This window comes from Puntigrus tetrazona, chromosome 12, assembly GCF_018831695.1.
Source record: "Puntigrus tetrazona isolate hp1 chromosome 12, ASM1883169v1, whole genome shotgun sequence".
Lineage (NCBI taxonomy): Eukaryota > Metazoa > Chordata > Actinopteri > Cypriniformes > Cyprinidae > Puntigrus > Puntigrus tetrazona.
The window spans coordinates 4,936,871-4,960,522 of NC_056710.1; the positions used below are offsets into that span (position 1 = coordinate 4,936,871).

The 23,652-nt window shown below is 36.1% G+C and overlaps 1 protein-coding gene across 2 annotated transcripts in view; it reads right to left on the reverse strand.

The window, feature by feature from the left end:
- The window catches only part of LOC122355389 (glutamate receptor ionotropic, delta-1-like), a 125,303-nt gene that overhangs the window by 7,058 nt on the left and 94,593 nt on the right, over window positions 1-23,652 (reverse strand). For both annotated transcript variants that reach the window (XM_043253609.1, XM_043253608.1), the window contains 6 exons: window positions 22,465-22,566; window positions 21,727-21,924; window positions 20,428-20,758; window positions 17,972-18,110; window positions 6,987-7,182; window positions 2,111-2,277 (listed from right to left, as the gene is read on the reverse strand). In XM_043253609.1, coding sequence (XP_043109544.1) covers window positions 2,111-2,277; window positions 6,987-7,182; window positions 17,972-18,110; window positions 20,428-20,758; window positions 21,727-21,924; window positions 22,465-22,566 — 1,133 coding nt within the window. The remainder of the gene's footprint in view (window positions 1-2,110; window positions 2,278-6,986; window positions 7,183-17,971; window positions 18,111-20,427; window positions 20,759-21,726; window positions 21,925-22,464; window positions 22,567-23,652) is intronic.

Genomic DNA, 23,652 nt, shown 5'->3' on the forward strand with positions numbered 1-23,652 from the left:
TATATATATATATACACATTTCAGTTACTTAACCCTCGTTCCCTGCAGGAGGGAATAGAGACATCATGACTTGGGGATCTCAATTTATCTTAAATTATTTACCATGTTTAATTTCCATAAGATTGTAACCACCTAGCAAACTATCCATAACACCACTGAAAGTGCAGAACAGAAAATCTATTATTTTTGCAGTTCTGTTTGTTGCTAATATATGCACAGAAATGACTTACAGTAGCTTAATAGCTGACTTTTTTTGTGTGTTGTTGGCATTGAAGGGCTTCTCCACGAATAACACAGGTGTTTCAGTCTCTTCAATGTAAAATGTCACATATAGAAACATGCAAGAGGGCAGCCAAAAGATGAGAGTGGTAGAGAAAACAAATAATGATGTGCCACAAAGAAAAATATTAAGATGAATTCTTAAAATAAGAGGAGATGACATTATGGTTCACTGTGTAATAACCTGCAAGCTCCCTCCAAGCTGCCTTAGAATGCATTTTCCCATTTGCCCAAGGCATTTTTTATTTTTGGAAATGTTTGCCACTCTTTTTCTAAGTTGACAGAGTGTAAATAGGAAAGCAGAAGTGAGTAAGGGGTGGTGGGATTATGACCTAATTTCACAATATTACTTACCTTCAGGTAAAATAAATAAATAAACAAAATTAAATAGAAAAATAAAGTACTGTTTGATTGAAAGATTGAAAACAAAGTTTTGGGTTTCACATGTTCCCAGTTTTGTCTTGTGTTTGGACATGATTGTGTAGTTTGTTGTAACTGTTTGCACGGTTTGTAGTTTTAATTTCTGTTTTGTTGCACTTAATTGTGTCCCCAGGTGTCCTATGTCTTCTCATTAATCTTGTGTATTTAAGCCCTGTGCTGTGTTCGAAACCACCCCCTATTCACTCTTCCCTATATTAGTCTACTAATACAGTCCGGTTGAAGGAGCAAATAAAAACAAGTGTTCAAATTCAAATACTGATAGTCCCGGAAGGGCTGCTGCTATTGCATAGTTTTTGCTTGCTTTTTAACAATCATTAAAAAACTTTGCAGACTGGAAGACTTCAAATAATAATGAAAATATTTTTCTTGAATGCTGTCATGGAAACTAACAGGTATAAACCTCTATTTAAATATTTAATAGTCAATTCTAATTAAATGTATACCTGATATTACGCTGTACTGTTGCCGTAATATAAGCAATTGGACCAGCAATTGGGAAAAAGTGGATGGATTGATGATTTAGCTGTATGCACCATCTTCTGGCAAGACATTCATCATAAGCCTTGCATTATGGGTATTCTTTAGCTGTTGAGTACATGGGATTGATTGATTGGAGTACACTTGATAATATCAACTATGGTTTTAGACACCACTACAAATAGCTAGTGCCCTAATATAGTGCCCTATTTATAGGTATAGATGGTTTTTCATGATCAATAGATCTGTAACGCTAACTATGGCATAATAAATGTCCAAACTCAAGACAAAATATTTGACGTTGGGTATTGCTGGAAGTTGGGTCATGCTAGTATATTCTACATAGATCAATATAGAGTGAGTGAGAAGGCAACCAAAGATCATTACCCAGCTTAACAAAATCCTAAGGCAATGCAATTGAACAATCTTAATTGGTTACAAGTAATTATGTAGAGCTTTAAACAGCCAGCTGGTATATCTTATATTCACAAAGGGATCAATTTGTAATGCATGTAAAACTAAACCCAAGAAACAACTGGTAATTTCAAATCAAGGTTTTGTGAGTAGTAAAGAAACTGTAAATTGTGGGAGATTCGAAGTGGCTATGATATTGTGAGACATTTATGTGGTGACAGGTTAATGAAAAACTTGACAAAAATGTCAGCATCATTTTGAAATGGTTTTGCATGCTATTACTATACTTTTACTATACTACTATACTATACATTGGCTTTTGCAGTAGCTAGAGTACAAATCTTTACCATGCAGTTCATTAAATTCCCAAAAGCACGGTACACTTACAATAATAATGGCAATAGCTTTTGCCTGAACAACAAATACTCCTTGCACCAGCTGCATGTTATTTTTTAGGAGGTGAAACATATGTTTTAGCTGGGAGACAAGCAATACGCACTTTTGGGAGATGAGGTCTCGATAAGGACTCCCATGCTGCATGGCGATGCCGTAGCCTTTGCTGCTCATGCTGTTGCCAGCTACAGTAATGGTGCAGTCGTCATCAGTCAGTGCTGCATACTCCACCACGGCCATGTCCCACAGAAATGCGTAAGGTCCTTTTTTGGCCTGTAAGAACAAAAAACACTCTAAGGTTCAATTTAAAACAGTTTTCTGACCAACACACTTATCTTTGTGTGGTGGGATTGGAGTATAAAGGCCAGTTCACAAAAACAATTCATATATTAGTGTTAATGGGTTGTAGCTGTCTTGTCTGCCACTTTAAATGTTTAAGCTAGAATGTTGAGTGGGTTTTGATTAGCTGTGAATAAAAAAAAGATAATTTCTTTGTCTCATTATTATTATAACTGTGGTGTGGACATCCCAGTTCTCATAGAACTTTATAACCGTTGTGACTGGTAATAATGAAATGGATCATTATTTATCCTCTAAACTTATTACTGTTTAAGTGTTTTATCATTGCAATAACACTCTGGAGGCTAATCTTGACTAATCTATTGAGTTCTTTCTCGTTAAAAGGAGCTTCATTGATCTACAAGTGCCCTTATTGGCCGATTCAAAGGATTTCACATCCTCAACTCATTATGCACTCTCTAAAAGTTTCTTAATCAAACTCCTCTAGTCTTCCTCTTTGATCTTTCCAAAGTTGTTTCTTTGATTTTCTCAAGAACTGACACTGAATGTCCGTTGTTCATTTCAAAAGGGTACATTAAGAACTTTTAAAAGATGACTTGAAAGAAAAGCCTCTTGTATAGACAATCTGTCATCAATTCTAAATGTTAACAACTGGAGCTAAATTAAAAATATTTTCCCTGCAGTCTCCGAGGTAATAGGCAGTCCACTGAAAATATAAAACAAAATTCAAAAGTAAAACAGTAATTATTAAAGATAAACATTTACTATAAATTAAAAGTTTCTGTAGCCAATTCCATTATAGAAAACAGAAAAATATCTGCCTATATTAACATTACAGTGCCCTTTACTAATATTGGTACCCTTGGTAAATATGAGCAAATGCAGATATGAAAATAAATTTTGATTTTGCTAAAATCATTTGATATAAAATGATCTTTGATTTAATTTAAATGCTTTCTCTAATTCTTGTCACAATTATTGACACCCAATTATTGTAATATCTTTTTCCCAAGATAGCAGCCCTGAGATTTTTTCTTGTAATGCCTGAAGAGTTTGAAGATCACCTGATAAGAGATCAGAGACCATTCCTTAATACAGAAGCTCTCCAGATCCTTCAGAATACGAGCTCTATGTTGGTGCCCCTCTTCATTATTTCACCTTACTTATTTTCTAGAAGGTTCAGGTCAGAGGACTGGGACAGCCATAACAGAAGCTTCATTTCTTGCTCAGTGACCCATTTTTGTGTTTATTTTTATATTTGTTTTGGATTATTGTCCCAATGGAAGATGCAACAAAAGCCTGATATACATTTTCTAACAGAAGCAGTCATCTTTAGCATATATTTTTTTATCTTTTGAATCCATGATGCCATGCATCTGAACGAGTTGTCCAGGACCTCAAAATTGAAGATCCAGCAGTATGGAATACTTTGTCCCTGTTTGTACTGAACCCATTTGGTGGGTTTGCAACCAAAAAGCTTTTTTTTTAGCTTTATGACCCTAAGACTTAGCTAATCTCTGCAATTGACGATTCAAATACCCGCCCTGCTTAGTTACTGTTGCCATGATCGCTAAAACAAAGCTGCTCTCACACTACAAACATTCACATACAGTGTGAAATGCATCACAAAGCAAAGAGAAAATAGACAACACACCGACAGAGAAGACAGAGCAAGGTACCACTGATATTAAACAAGGTCTCAGGACTAAAATTAAATGAATGAACATCACAAAGAATTTTATTATAATTGCGAAACACACCATATTAAGTTTAAGTCCACTGAAATTATTCTACTCTTATGTCTGATTTGTGATTAGGCTAGAAGGGATACAGCTGCTGCTACTGGCATATGCTATTTACATATTTTCTGAGCCAAAAATATAATGTGAAACCTATGAAAATGGTTTTAAAAAGCACATGGTGTTGTACTTTAATTACTTTAGAGTTTTGCAGTGATGGTATTTTTGCAGCAAAGGACCTGTCATAGTTTAATGAGTGAGAAGATCACAGTGAATTATTTTATTATTTAACACCAAGTATTTGACTTCAGTGCTGTAAGAAATTGAGTGCATCACCACGTGACCTTGATCATGTGAAGCAGATTTCCCCATGGTCTTGAGCCACCACTACAGGGGTCTCATGTACAGCAGGCCAAAAGGTATCACGTTGGACACAGCTGCCTTCATACCCAGCAGTTTCTAAATCTGCTTGACAGTGAGTGATCTTCTTTGACTCTAACGACTGGGGTGTTGATCGAACAGGAGACAACTGTGCCTGCATTGTGGTCAAATCCCACACCACGCCGAGATAAGTGGTCCTCTGCAAAGCAGAAAGTACACTTTTCTTTAGTCTTAACCCCAGCTCTTTTATGTAGGCGAGAACGACATCTGTTCCAAATGAGCTAAAATAAAAGTATGAGGATGCCCTGGATTTGCAGTGGAGCCAGTGATAGAAGAACAGGAAGAACCCAATACTTTTATGCTTCGCTCAGGGAAGAACAGTAAGCCCCACATGGAAGGAGTGGCTGAAACCTCAGTAAACGTTCATCCAACTTGAATTTTGATGGTTCAGTCTAGTTCTTGGTGGACCACTCAAGATTTAATGTGGCCACAGAGCAGGTTATCACCTCTACCAGCTCCTCATATTGTTGTAACCTCGTACTGTTGTAATCTATCATAGGATGATAGCCTAAAGTCCGAGTGCACTCCCTGTGGGATAGAAACCACTCTGCCAGAGCATGCTTCCAAACCCTGGGAGGCAGTGCTGTGTCCAGTGGCAAAGGAAGAAGAAAAGGCTTTGCCTGTCTCCATTCGCTCCACGAGATCCACTTATAAAACCCAAGACTCCAAAGTGCACTAATAGGAGCTCCCTTATCGAAGAGAGCTCTCTGAGAGTGAAGCCTCTGCATGGTGAGGTACCCACAATGCGGACAGCTGGGGCCACACCTACAGCTTCCATAGCTTTGGGCGGAGGTGAAAGATGGTGCCCACTGTCTGTGAGAGGAGATGTCTCCTCATGGGATCTCCCATGGAGAGCCATTGAGAAGAGAAATCAGGTACGAGAACCATACTCAAACAACACAAAGATTGTGTTTATCCTTGCCTGTGATGTAACAAGATCAGGGAGAAGCACACATTCTAAACCTTTGTTTGCTGCTGTCTCCCTTCTTATCAGTGACAGACAAGGGACATACACACAGAGCGCTTCAATGAATGACAGAAGGTGCTGCTGTGTTCACCTCACATGCTTTTATAGCTTCCTGGTCACACATTTCCAAAGTGTTTGATGCAGCGCAAATTCCAGAAGGGGAACCAGACTTAGTCCATCATTATGTCCTGAAGACACCATTGCCTGTGCCCAAAGTGAGGTCAGCCTCCTTAATGGGTGAAATTTCACTACAATTAACCCAATTAACAATAAACCCTACAATTCATGGACACATGAAATATGGGATGATAAAAAAGGGTCTCTTACAGTCTGAACCTGTGGGTGTGATTCACATAAATATGTAAGGCCTGCACCAGACATCATATCTGAAGTGTTTGTTCTAAACGGTTGGGGAAAGATTGCTTGCAAACTAGCCTCAGCACTAAAGAGCATGAATTGCACCTTTGGAACATAAATAGCTCTGAAAGCATCTGAACTCCAGACAGGAGCAATTGGGCATTAGCAGTTCCTATAATTAAGTCATGTCACAGACGAGCCAGCTACAAAGGCATGATTTGGTGAAGTGCAAATCCATAGACTTAGAACTCCAACTGACACTCACATTCCATTTTAGAACACCAGGTAAATGCCCTCTATTCATACCTCTTCAGCACTAGCTTGTAAATGCTTGTAATTCAAGTCATTTTACTGATTGTGACAGCAAACATGCAGGCTTTGCTGAACCACCAAACATGCAGTTTACATAGCTCCAGTTAGGATTTCAGATTACTCTAATAAGTTACTCTAAAACTTTAGAATCTTTAATTAAATTAATTAAATTACTTTAAAAATGATTCTCTCCAAAAGTATTTGATTTCTTATTACTAATTGTTTTCTAAATCCTTTATCAACTTAATTATTATATCTGGTCACACTTTAGATTAGGGTCCATTAGTCATTAGAAATGCATATTCAAAGAACTCAAAAGAAAAATATAAACACAAAGTACATATGCAGTATATATGCAGTATACTTTTATAAAGACCCGATTTAATCTCAAATAAATAGTACATTTACAAAGCCTACTACTAGTACATTGGTATTAGTATAGTACACAAAGTAGACTTTTAGGTGTGCAAGTTAAATAATTTTTTTTCTTTTCTACACATCCCGTCTTTACCATATGCATCAATCATATTCAGGCAGGCAAGATGCTTAAATGTACACACCTACATACATGTCAACTGTCTTCTAAAAAGTTTGTTTGTTTAATGATTTTGGATCAGTAAATTCTCTGATGACTCAATGTCCAGAGCTCAGGATATTCTAGAATTCATTTAGTATTTCCTCTAGCCATCACCATCACTGTTGTATGTTGAATATTTGATCATAGCAACTGGCTTGCCAAACATTTTTGCTGTTCAAAAGGCAATTAAATTTTGATGCAAATAAGAGATTAAAGACTGAAAGCTTCTCCCAAAAAGTTTTCATAAATCTCTGAAATCATATAGAATATAGGTGAGAAACAATCATACCTTGCGTATGCCTTCAGAAGGGCTAGAAACTGAGAAATCCTGTCCATTGTTTTTGCTGATTGTCCTCCACAGCTCTGCATATGTGCTGTCCTGCTCCAGTGGGTTTGTACCTTTGGCTCTGAAGTAATCATACACTGCTGAGTCTCTAACAGTGCCGTAGGCATAGTCCATCTGTCTTGCAAGATCCTGAAACGTTCTGTTGGATAGATAGACAAGATCAGGTAAAAAAAGTTAAAAAAGATCCTGTTAAAAAAGTTTAATTGTCATTGTGGGAGTTTATTCTAATCTTACTATAAGTAGGAGCAATATAAATATAAATATATATAGTGGACTATTAAAGGCAGAGAAACACTTAAAGTGTACATGGGATGTTCTCTGTCTCACAAGAATTCTAATGTTTGGCCTGATTTCATGCACTGCTTCATTTGCTTAGATTCTATACAGCATTTTTCAATCAATTAAAAAGTGAAGTAGTACACAGAATTAGTTAAGTTAAAGTTTGATTTGAGAATAGATATGGCTTTCTTTTACTCTCCTGAATTCTTTCACAACTTGTAACATTCCAAATCAACATGTTTAATGCAAGTACTTGCATCTGAAATTACGAAATACATTTTATGTGTATGTACATAAAGCCTGTCAGTAAGCATTAGAGTACCACCCTCAGGCTGAATAACTCAATGACACTAGACCATAGCCAAAAATGTGTGTGCCTGTGTTGAGCAAACACTTATATCATATGCAATGATGTTATATCATATGCAATCTTGGCTACTAGCACACTTCTTTCTGTTCATCTGCAGACTTCATTTACAAATGAATAGTGGAAAGTTTATGAATTTGTTCTTGAATTTTTACCTATTATATTCATATAAGCAAAGTATGAGTCTGTGCTCCGCTGCATCTAAAGAAACATGCTTAATATAAGTCAAAACATGCACCTCTTCAGGTGTGTTTTTATTACACAGTGTCTGATAGCAATTGGGTGCTATTTTTTGACTGACATTTGCATTAGGTTAATCGTTTCTCAGCTTTTGAAAGGCACATTAACCACACTCAAATTTTTATTTTAGCCACTTTTAATTCCACAAAATATTTTCTATTTGTACCTGTTTTATATGTGTAGAGATTCAAATATGTTCTTGCTGAGACCTTCTAGCAAGCCTTGAGGATCAGCAGCATTCCAGAGGCAAGTATTCAAAAAAATATGTACTTGAAATACAAAATACTATTTTGTACTGTGTATTTTACAGTTGCAGTTGGACAATTTATTCAACAGAAAAAAGAGAGCTCATTTTCAAGAATTAGGAAAAAGTCTTGGTTACATAAGGTAACTTGAAGAAGCGGGTCAACACTAGGGGTTGCACTTAGGAACTCAGACACCGCTGACATCCAATGAAATTGACAAACAAAATTTGTATAGCTGATCATATTCCAGATATCTGGGAATAAATAGACCAATGTGGAATTTGTTCACTTAGCTTGTTCTGAGGAGCCAAAAAGTGACTAACTCAGTGGCAGTTTATGTTTGTGGCAAAAGCGACACAACATCTCCATCAGGAACTGAGGGTTACCACACTTAACCAAAACACAATCTGTTAACTTTGATAATATGTAGCTGATCACAAAGCTTTCCTCAGCACTCTGTCCCGAGGAAATGTTGTGTCCTTAATAGGAACCAAGCACTGGAAGATACACCTATAGGACCACCATAGGGAGTCACAACATACAGAGCACTAATCCAGTATGAGAGTTCCTCTTTGTGTGAGAGTGCTTGGCTATTATATCCATATACCCATTTGAGGGTGGTGAGAATGAAAAAGCTGGAGCTCCTGCTGTGTTCTGAAGATAAGGTTCCTTCCACAATTTTGTCAGCTTCTCATGAACTTCAGGGAAGAAAGAAACTACAGGGGAGCATGGGTGAGTGTCAACCTCGGTCCCCAAGAACCAATCATCCAACTGAGAATGCTAAGGATAGGGTGGGGGAGTACACTTGAGCTACCTAGGTAAGCATTCACTGTAAAAAATGTAAAAAAATAAAAGTTGTTTCAAGTTGTTACCATGCTGCCTAAAAATTTAGTAAGGTCAACGTAAATGACAACTAAAATATTTTAGTTGACTCAACAAAAAAAAAATGTTAGGCAGCATGGTAACAAGGTATTTCAAGTTGAAACAACTTTGTTTTTTACAGTGCTGTAGTGAACTCAGCCTCAGACTAAAACAAAGCACCTAGGGATTCTGCTCTAGTTGAGTCATCTGCTTCCATTTATTCCAGCTGCGAATGTCACCACTGCTGCGATTGATTGTCACTGTCTGTGATTCATTGTGCTCACAAGCCCCGAATGAGAAATCAAACTAATTTGGTAACTCTAGTGAAAGACATGGTGGGGGAGGAATTAGAGATGTGCAGAGATTTGCAAAGCTACTCTTGCAACATCCCTTTGATTTCCCTCAACACACATCACTGACACCTTGTACCCAGCAGTAGAAAGACCAGAAATGGAAGTAGCTGAGGTAATGGCCTTTTAGAAAAAAATCACAAGCACAAAGTCTTGAGGCTGTGTCCTCAGAGAAAGGACAAAACTTGGAATGCTTAACAATCAAAAATATTCCAATTTACAGATGTTTTTCTTAAATTCCTGTGTCCTTGTACTCTTTCGCTTTATCATTCTCTTACTTACAGTATGTGGATGGAAAAGGTAAGATGCAAAGAAATTAAGCAAGAAAAAAAGAAAGAAATGAGAATTACCCATGGAGTTAAATTATAGTAAAATGCAATAGTCAGTTAAACCTTTGCACACAGTATTGCTACAGCATACAAAATGTTTAACCCTTTCAGTGGTAAGTTTAAAATATGCTAGTGGTCCACCAGAGTGAGTTTTTTTAGGTGACTGTAATTTAAAACATGCTTAATGTTTGCTTAATCAGATTATATGCAAGGGTGAACTTGTGAAATGTTCTTGATAGTGATCTACAACATGAGATGGGTGTCTGAAACTTAAAATATGCATTTATGTGGATAAGAATACTGCATAGTTGTGATAATATGACAAGAATAGTGCACATCTCTCTGGCTCAGTGCCAGCAAACGTGCTAAAGTGCAGTTTGAATTATGTGACATCACTGAATATTTTAAATCCCATGTGTGGAACCATACTCCCAGAGGCATGGGAATAAAAATCCCATATGTGGGACCGTATTGCTCAACAGGTAAAGTACATATTATACTTGCTAGCCAATTTAACAAAACAAAAACCACCACGACCACCACCAACCTATCAGTTTGCCTTAGCAAAACCACATTTTTATGTGATAAAGAAAGGGAAGATTGATTGGTTTTGGTTGGTGATTTGTAAACATTATTAAGACCATAAAGCGTAGACATTTTAATGTACCTATGGTCTTGAATTACACAATGTTCTGTTTTTTGGAAGGCATGTTGGAGGCCCAAACTTAAAAAATTAGTTTGTCACTTTTATTTAAAAAAAAAAGTTTTTAAACAAGCAAGATCACTGGCTCGACTAACTCTGCCTAAAGCTGCTCTGTTTAATTTCTTCAGGTCAGAATTTATTAATTTATCATGTTAATGGTGCCACAGGATTCATCCAGAATTCAGCCCGCATATATCAACAGGACAGGGACCTAACTTGGCAAGAGCTAACTTTAAAGTCCAAAGACAACTCTGTAAGTAATGTGAGATGTTGGGCAATCTGTACTGCTAATGGAGCTGTCAGGCCCAGCCGATGAAACATAAGCCAGTGAAAGGAAATGTTTCACTCTTTAATGCCAGTTTGCTCATCTGTCTATCAGGAAAACATTTGGAGTTGGTATACAACCAGGTATATATATTAAGGGCAATTTTTGCTTATATACTCTGATATTTTCTTATTATATACAGTGCCTTACAAAAGTATTTACCCCCAACATTTCATTATGTTGCTGCCTTATGTTGAATTGCTTTAAATTAAAAACAGTGTTTTGACATCTTTGCAATTTATTAAAAATAAAAAAGGCCCAACAGCTGGAAATGCATATCAGAGCAAAATCAAGCCCTGAGATCAAGATAACTGCCTGTAGAGCTCAGAAACAGAAATGAATCAAAGCACAGGTCTGGGAAAGTTGCTGCACTGAAAAAATTGCTGCACTGAAGGTTCTTGTAATTAATGGAAAAGGGTTAGTGTGGTGACCAAGAAGCTGATGATAATAAGGGCAATTTTAAGCTCCATGGTGGTGTGGGAAACATCAATCCACAAATAAAAAACATTCAGAATTTGCAAAAAAGCACCTAAAGCACAGTGAGACTATGAGGTCTGATGGAACTCAATTCCAAGCATCATGTCTAAAGGAAATCAAACTAAATCAAACAAAAATGTGTTGGCAGCATCCTTAGACATATCATAGGAGAAGAAAAGCTCAATGCACCAAAATATTGAGAGCCTTTATGAGAACTTGCTGTCCAACAGGACAATGACTCTAAAAGTGGCTTATACAGAACTCTGTGAATGTCCTTGAGTGGCCCAGCCAGGGCCTGGGCTGGAACCCAATCAAATATTTCTAGAGAAACCTGAAAATGTGCATCTGCCCCCATCCAAGCTGACAGAGCTTGAGAGATGAAAAGATGAGGAGAAGAATGGCAGATAATGCTGATGTGCAAAGCATGCCACTAAGCACTAAGCTCAGCTACGTACTGATTTAAGGGTTTAAATACTTATGTAATGTACTTATTATACTTATATGCACTTATTTTTTTTTTTATTATAATTTTAAGTTGTGAAAGTTCTGTTTTGTGGAGCATAGAGAGTAGATTGATGTGGGAACAAATGAAAGCAGTTTAACACAAGGCTGCCACATAACAAAAAGTGAAATAAACAAAGAGGTCTTAATACTTTTGCAAGGCATTGTATATAGAGGCGCTGGGTTTTATCAGGTTTGCAAGAAAACCCTATAGGACAGTGACCCTGCAGGACAGAGTTTGCTTGTTAAAACTCAATAGGCTCAGGGGAGGCTTCCTGTTGTAAATTTTACTGTTGGTGTCACTGTTGGACAGTCATTTTAAAAAAGATTTGTGATTTATCTTTTTTTTTTTTTTACTGTCATATTTTGTAACATTTATTTTTGTACTTTTTTTCTTCCCCTACAATGTCTTTCCTAGTGACACTATTGGGCAATGTGAACTTGCAGACATGCAGAGTGCATTCAGCTTGTGCACAAGGCAAGCAAGTGTATTGATGGCTCTCCCCTTGTCATCTTCAACAAGTAGCACTGGGACATTTTATTCACTGAATTGAATTTGTTCATTCGGCTGTTTCAGTGAGAGACAGAGAGAAAAAACATAGCCTTCCTAATGCTATTTGAAAGAGAGGGCACAGGTAAAATCACGCTCAAAACACTTTCTGCCTCTGCAGTTCATGTGTTCAATCAGAATGTGCTCACTCAGCACTCACACTGCCGTCAACCAATTGGAAAGCAGTACACTAATTTTATCAACATTAAAATAGAATTTTATATAACTACAGAAAAGAATGTGTGATTACTGAAAAAATAGAACACATTCAGCAATACAGTATATGCGTGATGACAAGTGAACTGAGTGGCCTATTGCTTTAATAATAAAACAATAATAATGAATTAGCACAAAGTCTGATTACATACACACACACACAATATTTTGGTATTTGTGGTTTATGGGCACTCTTTATAGGCATAATTAGTTTTTATACTGTACAAACTATATGTACTATTGTTGTACATCAACCCTACCTCTTACAGGCAATTTTAGATTAAAAAAGTTTTATGATTTGTAAGCTTTTTGAACAAATCACCTTAAAATTGTAATACCCCTGTTATAAAACATGTCATTAAAAAAATTTGTGTTCCCTTAAAGGGTGCACTTTAATTATGAAAATGCTCTTTATAGGTGAAAGATCTGGACTTTTTTAGTATGAAACCATGCTGTTGTAATAGCTGCATGTTTTGCATTGTCCTGCTGAAATACACAAAACATTCCCGGAAATAGACATCATGTGGAGGGAATCATACGTGGCTCTAAAACTTTTATATATGTCTTTCAGCATTCATAATGCCTTCCAAAACATGCAAGCTGTACATAATCTATGCACTTATGCACCCCTTATACCATCAGAGATGCTGTCTTTTGAACTGAATGCTAATAACACGCTGAAAGGTCTCCCTCCTCTTTAGCCCTGAGGACACATGATTTCCAAAAAGAATGTAAAATTAAGACTTGTCTGACCATAGAACACATGGACCACATGGCTTCCTTTTTGCATGATAGAGCTTTAGTTTAAATACTTGTTACGTTCTTTATGTCAGTGGTTTTCGAACCTGTGTGTCTGATAAGAGAGAAGTACAAAATATGCAAGGCAGGGGTGCCTCCAGGACAGGTTTGAAAACCAATACTCTATGATCATGTGATTTGAAAGTCTTTTAGTTGTCCCAACATTTTTGTTATTTGGGTTGTACTTAAAATAAACAATAAGATCAGACTGAAAATGATTATGTAACATTTGGCTTTCAACAAAACTTGCGCACAAATGAACATGCTGATTTGTTTGCCTGAGAGCAAAGATCTGTACACACAATGATGTGACATAGTTTGCTCAACATCAGCATAATCAAATGAAGTCGAACATCAGAGACACACAGGCTCGTTAAATACTTGTCATCATACCTGAGCAGATGTCACATTATGGAAATACAAAACAGAAGACGAAGGACAGCGAGAACAGAATTTTTAAGCCAACTTATGTAATTTATGTGATTTGTGGAGTTCTGAGTGAGGGTAGTTGGGGAATAAATCCAACAAATATTTTTTAACAAATATTAATTTGTCACTCACAACCATATGTATTATATATCTATTTAAATATTATGAAAATGCCAACTGTTTGAACTCAATGAACCCATGCTGCAAATGAGACTCAATTCAAAGGCTACAGGAAACAATCCCTGAATCACCACACACAGATAAGTTGGTGTAGCCCTGCAGTTTATAACAGATATATACACAATTGTCACAATAAACTATAAAATATGTAAAAGACTAATTTAGTGCAGGACTCTTAAGGCTACATACAAGGTCCCCTTAAAACAACAAAACTATCTGAACGATCAGGCCAGTACTGCTTCCACAAGAAAGTTTATCATTCTTGCTTGTTCATCATACTCAATGTTGTACTCAGGCGCTTTGATAGATTGTTACTGTGAGTACATTCATTCATTCACTCCTGCTGTAGTTTGATTGCTTCAGTCTGCTCTTCGGCTGTTGTTTAAAATGAACTAATATAAATGAATTCTTTAGTCAGTCAGCTTATCAATCGCATTTCCACTCATGTTGCTTTTCGAGCCTATTGTGTTTTTTGTATTCCATTAATTATTCCATCATTTATTCCATTTTTGTGTTTCTTTTATTCCATCAAATGGTAAGTAAATCATTCTTCACTCACAGTAGGTAAGTAAAGTGAGTGAGTAAATGGCTTCATGCATTATCACCACCACTTGACACATGTATAGTTTATCTTTCTCCATCGGCAACCAGGGACACACGTGTGATAAATGCAAGGAAATAGGTTTTAAAATTAGAGACACAAATCCAAACATTAATTGAGGACAATAAGAATGTGAGGGCTGTAAATACTTCTTTGGATGGTACTGGTTCAGTAAATCTTGAACATTGCTTGGTTGTGGCATAAGAGCCTGTGTAGCTGTACAACTGGGTGACTGTTAGTTGCACTAGTGGTGCCTCTTCCTTTCGGATCAGAACATCAAACAGGTTCTCCCCTGATGCACCCACTGAGAAAACTGATGAAAGTGCTCTAGAAAATAGAGTAACCAGCCAACCTAGTCCAATGTTTACTGGGAACCAGAGAACCTGACATCTTGGTAAATTTAAGTGCTGGCTAATGCTAAACGTAAATTTAGGAGCTAATGATGTTCAACTTTGCCAGTCAGAGATCACTGAAAGTGAGTACGATGTCAGACACTGTAATATGCTCTTATCCTCTCCCTGCTTACCGGTGTGATGAGACACATAGTAGACTGCTGTCTCTCAATGGCTGGATGTCTAAGTGGTGCCCACAGAATAACATAGGTTTCATAGACAATTGGACCAGTTTTTGGGGCAGACCTGACCTGTTGAAAAGAGATGGTCTTCATCCCTCCTGGTTTGGTGCCGCTCTTCTCTCTAGAAATATGTCACATAGTCTTATAGCTTGACGAACTAGGGCCCAGGTCAGGAAGCAGACAGATTAGCTAAATCTGCTAGCCGCCTCATGTCATAGAAGGCAGTTAATTCTCAGCACATAGAGACTCTTTCACCTAGATATCACACTATGGAGACCGTGTTTGTTCCCGAACTAGAAAATACAGAAAACATCCAAACCAAATTAAGAGCAACAAATTTTCCACCCTGCCCATATAACATTACCTAGAGAAACACGTGCTAGTGATAAATCCCCTGTGATGTTTGTACTAGTTACTGTATACAGGCCACTAGGGCACCACACAGATTTTATTCAAGAATTTGCTGTTTTTCTTACTGGGGTAGTACTGGCTGCAGAAAAAGTCTTAGTTGTTGTTGTTGTTTTTTTTTTATATCCGTGTTGATAATGAAAAAGATGCAATAGGATCAGCATTTTTAGACATTCTGAACTCTGCTGGGGTTAGACAACATGTCAGGACCTACTCATTTTATTTATATATATAGAATATATAGCTATTTCAGATCATTATCTAGTATTGTGCAAACTCCATATATCTAAAACCGCAAACTCTTCATCTCATTACAAGTATAGTAGAACCATTACTTCCACCATAAAAGAATGCTTTGTAAGTAATCTTCCTGATTTATCTCAATTCCTTAGCACATCAAATACTGCAGAAAAACTTGATGATGTAACAGATACTATGTACTCTTTCTTTTCTAGCACTTTAGATACAGTTGCTCCTTTACGCTTAAGACAGATGAAAGAAAACAATCTGGCTCTATAGCATAATGAGCACACTCACACCCTAAAGAGAGCTGGAGAAAAACAAAACTAGTATTTCATATTTTGTATAGCCTGACTGAAAAATACCCCAACGTACAGAAATGGATTAAAAACTGCTAGGTTTAAATATTTTTTGTCTCTTTTAGAAGAAAACAAACACAACTCCTGGTATTTATTCAATTCAGTGATTAAATTAATGAAAAATAAAGCATCAACAGGTGCTGACATTTCCCAAGATCACTCAGTAATGACTTCATGAACTACTTTTTTCCAAGATTGATACTATCAGAGATACAATTGTAACCATGCAGCTGTCAGCTACAGTACTTGAGGAAACATTCCACTCATTTTCTATTATAAGAGAGGAAGAATTGTGCAAACTTGTTAAATCATATAAACCAACATGTATGTTAGACCCTATTCCATCTAAAATATTAAAAGAGCTGCTTTCAGAAGTCATATATTCTCTTTTGACTGTTATTATTTCATTATTGTCATTAAGATATATCCCCAAAACCTTTAAGTTTGCTGTTGTTAAGCCTTAAAAAAAAAAAAAAAAAAACAGTCAATAAAAAACTGGTCCATAACGCAACAGCTAGAGTCCTTACTAGAACCAGGAAGTATGACCATATTATCCTGGTTCTGTCAACACTGCACTGGTTCCCTATTAAACATTGGATATACTTTAAAATCTTGTTAATCTTATAAAGCCTTGAATGGCTTAGCTACTCAATACTTGACACATTATAGTCCTCCATGTTTGCTGCATTCTCAAAACTCTGTCCGTTTGATAATACCTAGAATTTCAAAATGAGGCAGCAGATTCTTTTCCTATTTAGCACCCTGGAACAATCTCCCTAACACTGTTCGGGAAGCAGACACACTCTGTCAGTTTACATCTAGATTAAAGACCCATCTCTTTTACCTAACTTACACATAACACACTAATAGGCCTCTATTATTAAGATCTATTAAAGGATTGTTAGGCTGCATTAATTATATCAGCCGGAACACTCCCCATAACACACAATGTACTTGTCACTTCATTAATAGAATGGCATCTATGTTAATATTTCTTTCTTATTCTGTTTCTAAGTCTTTACACAATCTGATATTACAAAATTTATTACAAAATTAAGTGTTTAATCTTGTTATTATACATTACTATCACTCTGTTCTCCTACTTAATACTGTTCAGTGCTTTGACGCAATCTGTATTGTTAAAAGGGATATATAAATAAAAGTGATTGATTGATTGACTTGTTCTAAAATGGCATCAAACATTAATTTTGTATTATCTTGCTACAGATCATAATTCAGAATGTTCAACAGGTATAAATTTGGGCCACATTGTAACTATTACAGTTAAAATTGAAGAATGTTTTTTATTGTAAGTAATTATATTTATATTTATGTGGGGTTAGGTCTTTACCTTAAAGTGTGTTCAATTTAAAAAAAAAAAAAAAGTTCAGTTGTTTTCTATTTCTGAAAATGAATGGTGTTTACTGGCATTCAAATTCAGCATACATTTTATACAATTATACAAACCTAGGTTAACCTTACCTAGCCATCATGAAATCCTATTCTCTGCTTCAGCCATAATATAGTACTGCAACTATAAATGTCTATGATTAACAAGAATTTTTCTTTCATTTATGCCCACTTACTACGTTTGGATAGGCTTGAAAATTGAAAAACCTTTATATGTTTCCCTATTTTTTGAGAAATCCCAGTACACTGAGTTGCCTGCTTGCCTTCTATTTCCACACAAAGCCTATGTTTAACTGTTCAATACTGCATCAATTTTCTGCATATTGCCTGCCATGTGGCCAACCTATGTTCGAAGCTTCCTGAACATATGGATGCACCAATTATGAGGACAAACACCGAGATAGAGAAGATTTTAATAGACATAGATCAACTAATGGTACCATATGGTATATCAAGTGGACGACTATTTGTGAAATAATAATTTACCTTATAGTGTTGTCCATGCGGGACACAGTTAGGAATGCAGCCAGGTTAGCAGTGTAAGAGGAACACACAATCAATGTGAACAACCACCAACTGCCCATGACTATCCTCAATGCCACAGACCCCACCACCGAATCTCCACCTGTGACAGATAACACAAACATGCTTTAGAGTGCGTAAATGTACTTTCATATGCAAATAAATACATACACAAATAAATGTAGTGTAAGAATGAATTTTGATTCTTATTATATTTCTAGTAAGGTACATGCATTTGAAATCATGCCATTTTTTTTCCTTTTAAATCCTTTCATAAAAGTTTTTACATAATCCGGATTTTATACTCATAAAATGGAGGCCTACCACAACAAATAGACAAGCAGACATCTAACAAAGAGTATTAAAAGATTATCATATGGTAATTTTATCACAGACGTGCATAATCTATAAAATACAAACACACTTTCACATTATTAACCCTAGTCATTAGAATAAGTCAGAAATGGTACCATTATTAACATGCCAAAAGCATAGCTATTTCCTCATGTTTAAGATATGAGCTGTAGAACAAGTGACTGTTTTAACTGCTGCAAAGGTTTTATTGTGTTTTGTACAATCTGCTGTAAATTTAATATGGTGGCAAGCTAGAGAAATATGGCATAGAAACAGGCCAGATTTAATAACTAGCTGTTAGGTTTAAAAAGGTTGGTAGGCAGTATGCCAGGCATTAATAGAGGGAGCTGGGGGTTTAGCGTGTTATTTGCTGAGGTAGCTATTTATTCAATTTTGTCACTTGGATGAGAACCAGCATATATGCCTTATTCAAAGGCACCTTTAAACTGTTTTAGCGCACTTGTCTGTATGCTCTATGTATAAATGCTGTTTTTGAAATTGGAATTCAAATAAGCAGTTTATCACTCCAGTGACACAATGGTAGGCATCTCTGATGAAAATGGTATTTCACAACTATTAAAATTTTACATGCTCCATAAAACATTCTTTACAACTGCTTTTAAACCTTAAAGGGATAGTTCACCAATTTACTCACCTTTACCTTTATTAGGGCTAAAGGCACACCTTAAAGCAAAATGTGCTTTTTTGTGAATGACTGCATCATTTAAATGAACACTGATGAAGCAACACATTTTGTGCTAAAAAATCATAGTTGTTATAGATATCAATCATAGAAAAACTGATCTAATTTTTAGATGTTTGAAATACCGCTACAGTATATGGTGGTAGAAGATTGATTGGTTGATTTATTAATTGATTGGTTGGATGATTGATTGGTGTACTCTGCAGATAAGAATTTTAGAATGACCTGACGTGAAGTCTACACAGATTGTCCTTGACATATGATCTTCTAGCAATTACATTGCATGGTACAAGCAGATTTGGTTCAGCTGTATCTTGCTCTCTCAATATTTTAATAGTCTGGTTTAGAGTTCAGTCCTACAGCATGTTAGCAGTTACTCTAAAAACCCCCTACCTCCCCCATCTCCACTCGTCTAAGTCTTACAGGGATATGTGTATGTTTACTTGTGAAGCAAAAACATTTCTGTGTATCGTAGCAGATCTATTCTGCTAACATTAAAAAAATAAACAGTCATACCAGTTAACATGCTAACATACTACACAAAGAGTGCTAATAATTAAATTATAATTTAATGCTGCTTGGTTGTCACCTGGATTGAAAAAGAAAGGTTTCTATAACAAAATTCTACAAAATATCTACTTTTGTTGTTCTATGGGTTTGGGATGGATGGATAAATGATAACAGGATTTTCCAACATGTACTCCACCCAATAAGCCTGTACAGAAATCCCTGAAATACTACTAAGCAGAACATTGCGCTACCCTTTTGTGCCATTTTATTTGCAACATAATTCAGGCCTGGTGCAGCTCAGTCTGTAGATTATCACATTATAGAATGAGATGCTGGAGTTAGGTGTGGTCATTTGTACGAATTGCACCCGTTAAAATATGTTTTAACTGCCATAAGATCGGTGGAAAATGCCCACACATTGCATTTAAACAAAACACGCATTTTGATCACTGTCATTTTTTTTAAACCCGCTAGAGGATGCTTAACATTAAAACATAAATATGGGATGTATAAGGTATTTGCACAAATTACCTATAAGGTCATTTTTTGTTGGAGGGCAGGCTGGGATTTTCATATTTAGATAAAGTATTCTCTGATTATCTGCAAACACAAAATCTTTAAGCTGCTAAAAAAAATGCTTGCATTAGCAGTTCAGATGCTTACATGTCTTAAAGGGAGTAATGTATTGACATCCCAACAGCATCAGACAACAGCTTTATTCTTGTCATGTTTCTAAGCTCTGAGTCAAATCATCACCTGATCCCCTGGCTGCTCTTAAAAGCATACTAAGCTGATAAGTCGTTTCTGAAGGTGCCTTTGAATGGACGCTTGGGAAAGGAATTCATTGAAGTACCTTGTTGTACAAAGGCTCCATAGACAATCCATATAGCACTATGCAATGAGTTAGACATGGATGAAGTGTGATGGGCTCCTGGAGGATTCTGGGAGCGGAGCATCTGCATCCGTGTCAGCAGGAAGATAAGAACGCCCACCACTGGAATGGCAGCTGCGATACAGGCCCACACAGCCAAGTCAAAAGGGGCAAACAACGAAAAAATGTTGATCTTTTCCTCAGGTTTTCGATGTAGTATCCCTACAGAGTAGTCCATGTAGCGCTTGCTGAAGTCCACAACGTTCTCTCGCTCTGGTGTTATAGTTATGGCAGACACTGCCAAATCGGCTCTCTGTAAAGACAATCAAAAAATTCAAAAAGGTGGATTATAAATAAATTCTATAATTTTTATTTATTTATTGTATTAATAAACAATTTAAAACAAGCTAAATTGTGTAAGATCTTTAGACCGCACAGTGTATCTAATAGTATGTTTATTTTATTTCCCAGCATTTTTTAAAGGATAAGCTCATTATTTTTGGTTATATTTAGGGGTTGTCCTGCACCCCTGCTAAAATCAATAAACAACAATTGCCAGTGGGATGAGAAATTATAGATTTACTGATATTGATATATTTTCAAACAAGCAAACAAGTATATAAATAAATACAAATAATATTATCTTATTAGTATCTCCTTTTTCCAGATAATTTACATATCTTAATAATGAACAAAAATTACTGATTAAGAAAAGGTTTTTGCTGTAAACTCAGCACACTTGATAAAACAAGAAAACAAATTAAATTAAGACTCGGAGGGGCAAAGAAGTCAAAGTATGACATCAGCTTTATAGCTACTGTTTACAAGCCCTGCTAAAAGGCTCAGCTTCATTTAATTGCTGGTTGATATACACAACATCAGTCTGTCTTCGATCGATTCACCTCTTGTTGTTTTTTCTGTTTAACTTGGATGAACTCAATCTAGCTATACGAACCCTCTAATACTGTCCAAGCGAAGTGCTGAATGGTTTGAAAATTGCACTTTACAGTTCATGCCTCAATAATAACCACTTAGAGTCCAAGATTCTGGCCAAAATGCCACAGCAACCAATCACAGAATTAAAAGTTCAATTTACACAATTATTGTGTTTTTTTTGACTGATCATTACCCACCCTCAGAACAAACTAGCACAAAATAAACTAAAATGCAATATATTCTGGTGACCTTTTCAGCAGGGCAGTATAAAATAACAGGCAAGTATTAGTTAGGTAACCTTTTTAATGGCTTTGGACATGTAAATACAATGTTTCGAGCACTTGCCTTGTTTATGAGTTCCCCAATCATGCCATTCCAAGAGCCATTGGACAGCTGAGAGCCATATTTGCTGTCTGCCACCTGGTAGATATCGTACTTGAATCCTAGGATCTTGGCCAAGGCATCCAGGACATCAATTGAAAACCCTTTATATCTTTTGGGCTGTCCGAGGATGTTCTCTGCCACCATCACAAATGGATCCTCTTCGAAGAGGAATATTGATTACCAGAAGTACAGACTTTTTAAAATGTTTTTTAAATTAATTGGTTGGTAAACTTGCTACAATACTTTTTATGGCTTACTGGTGAACACTTTCTGTAGTAGATGCTTACTAGACTGGTAGAATGATTATAATTAGACAGAAAGAGTTACAAACTCAAACTTAATTTAATTGTATGAACAATTTAATATTCAACATGTTTTAAAGAGAGCTATACTTTACGTAAGAGTATGCATAATAATGTTAGAAAAGAATTTGTAGAAAAGAATTTGTAAGAAAAAGAATTTGTAAGCAAACATGAAGGAGCATGGGGTGTTCAGAACTTTGTGAATGAGGGACGTTCCAATACTATTGAATCTGTAGAGTTTGAGAACTGCAGATTCTGTTCTCTGATAAGCACAAGCATATCTAGTACTTAATTACTGACCATGAAAAATATAACAATTAATTGTTCACACATTTACACATCAACACTAACAAAACATAAATATTTAAAATGTTGCAATGATAAAAGTAAGTATTACCAACAACGTCACAACTTTAACGGTAACCCCTTGCATGCCATTCTCAATGCGGCTCTCCTTTAGACTTCCATTCAGGCCATGGACAGAATCCCATGTAGCTAACTGCAAAATAAAGAAAAAAATTAAAAACAAAAGATCTTGAGTGGCGGGCTAAACTACAGATTATTAAATTAATTCAATCGTGGTTCAGTTAAATACATTAACGTGGATCACATATCAAAATCAATATCCACAATGACACTGTAAGCGATTAGTTTTAAGTATCAATAATGCTACTTTTAATAACCTGATTTAGAAAGCTAATCTCATTAATCATTAATTTACTCAAAGAAACTGGTAATAATGAAGTTTAATAACATCATTTAACAATGAGGCCTAAGCTAATTTCAATGTGATGAGTATTTTTTTTTTTAGGTAATTGCATTAGCTGTAAGCACATTGAACGTGTTGCCATATAATGTAGTCAGAAGTAAGAGAAAGAACATTTGCATGCATGTATCAGTAGTAGCAGGCATATCCCTTTAGGAGGCACAGCATTTGCTTTTCATTACTCTTCCATGAGGACAAGTACCATGCTGGTGTGGTTCCAGGTGGTGGCACTGGATCAAATTACAAAATGCATCTGATGACTGCATACTGCACCATCACTTGCCTTGGGACCCAAAATCATTTTTAAGCCAATACTTGGCATCCTTAGCCATAAGGGATTTCTTCATTACAGTATATACACAAACAGCCCTACAGCAGTGGCACAGGGGAAAGCTTGTAATGTTGAAAAATGTATGAAATTCCTCATTTTCTTACAGAGCATTGCTCTGAACAGTCACAATGTTAAAATAAAGACAAATGATAGCCTCTATGACTGTGTGTGGAGGTGTTGGTGGGTTGGTAGTAGAGCTGTGGAAAAACTGGCCCTAAATTTAGAAATATACTGCCACAGCAAAAACATTATCTTCTTATTCTGTTTTAAATAATGGGATGAAACTCATTGCTGTTACAGATTTGCTACACTGATTACATTGGAACAAGTCCAAATCATTTTATTTTACACTGTTACATTATGAAAATGAGAAAATATAAGTTTTCTCAGAAGGGTATGCACGTTCTGGGATATGCTATCAATTCATTGGATCTTGAAACCATTGACAAAACAATGTGTCAGAGAGAAAATAACTGCATTTGCATATA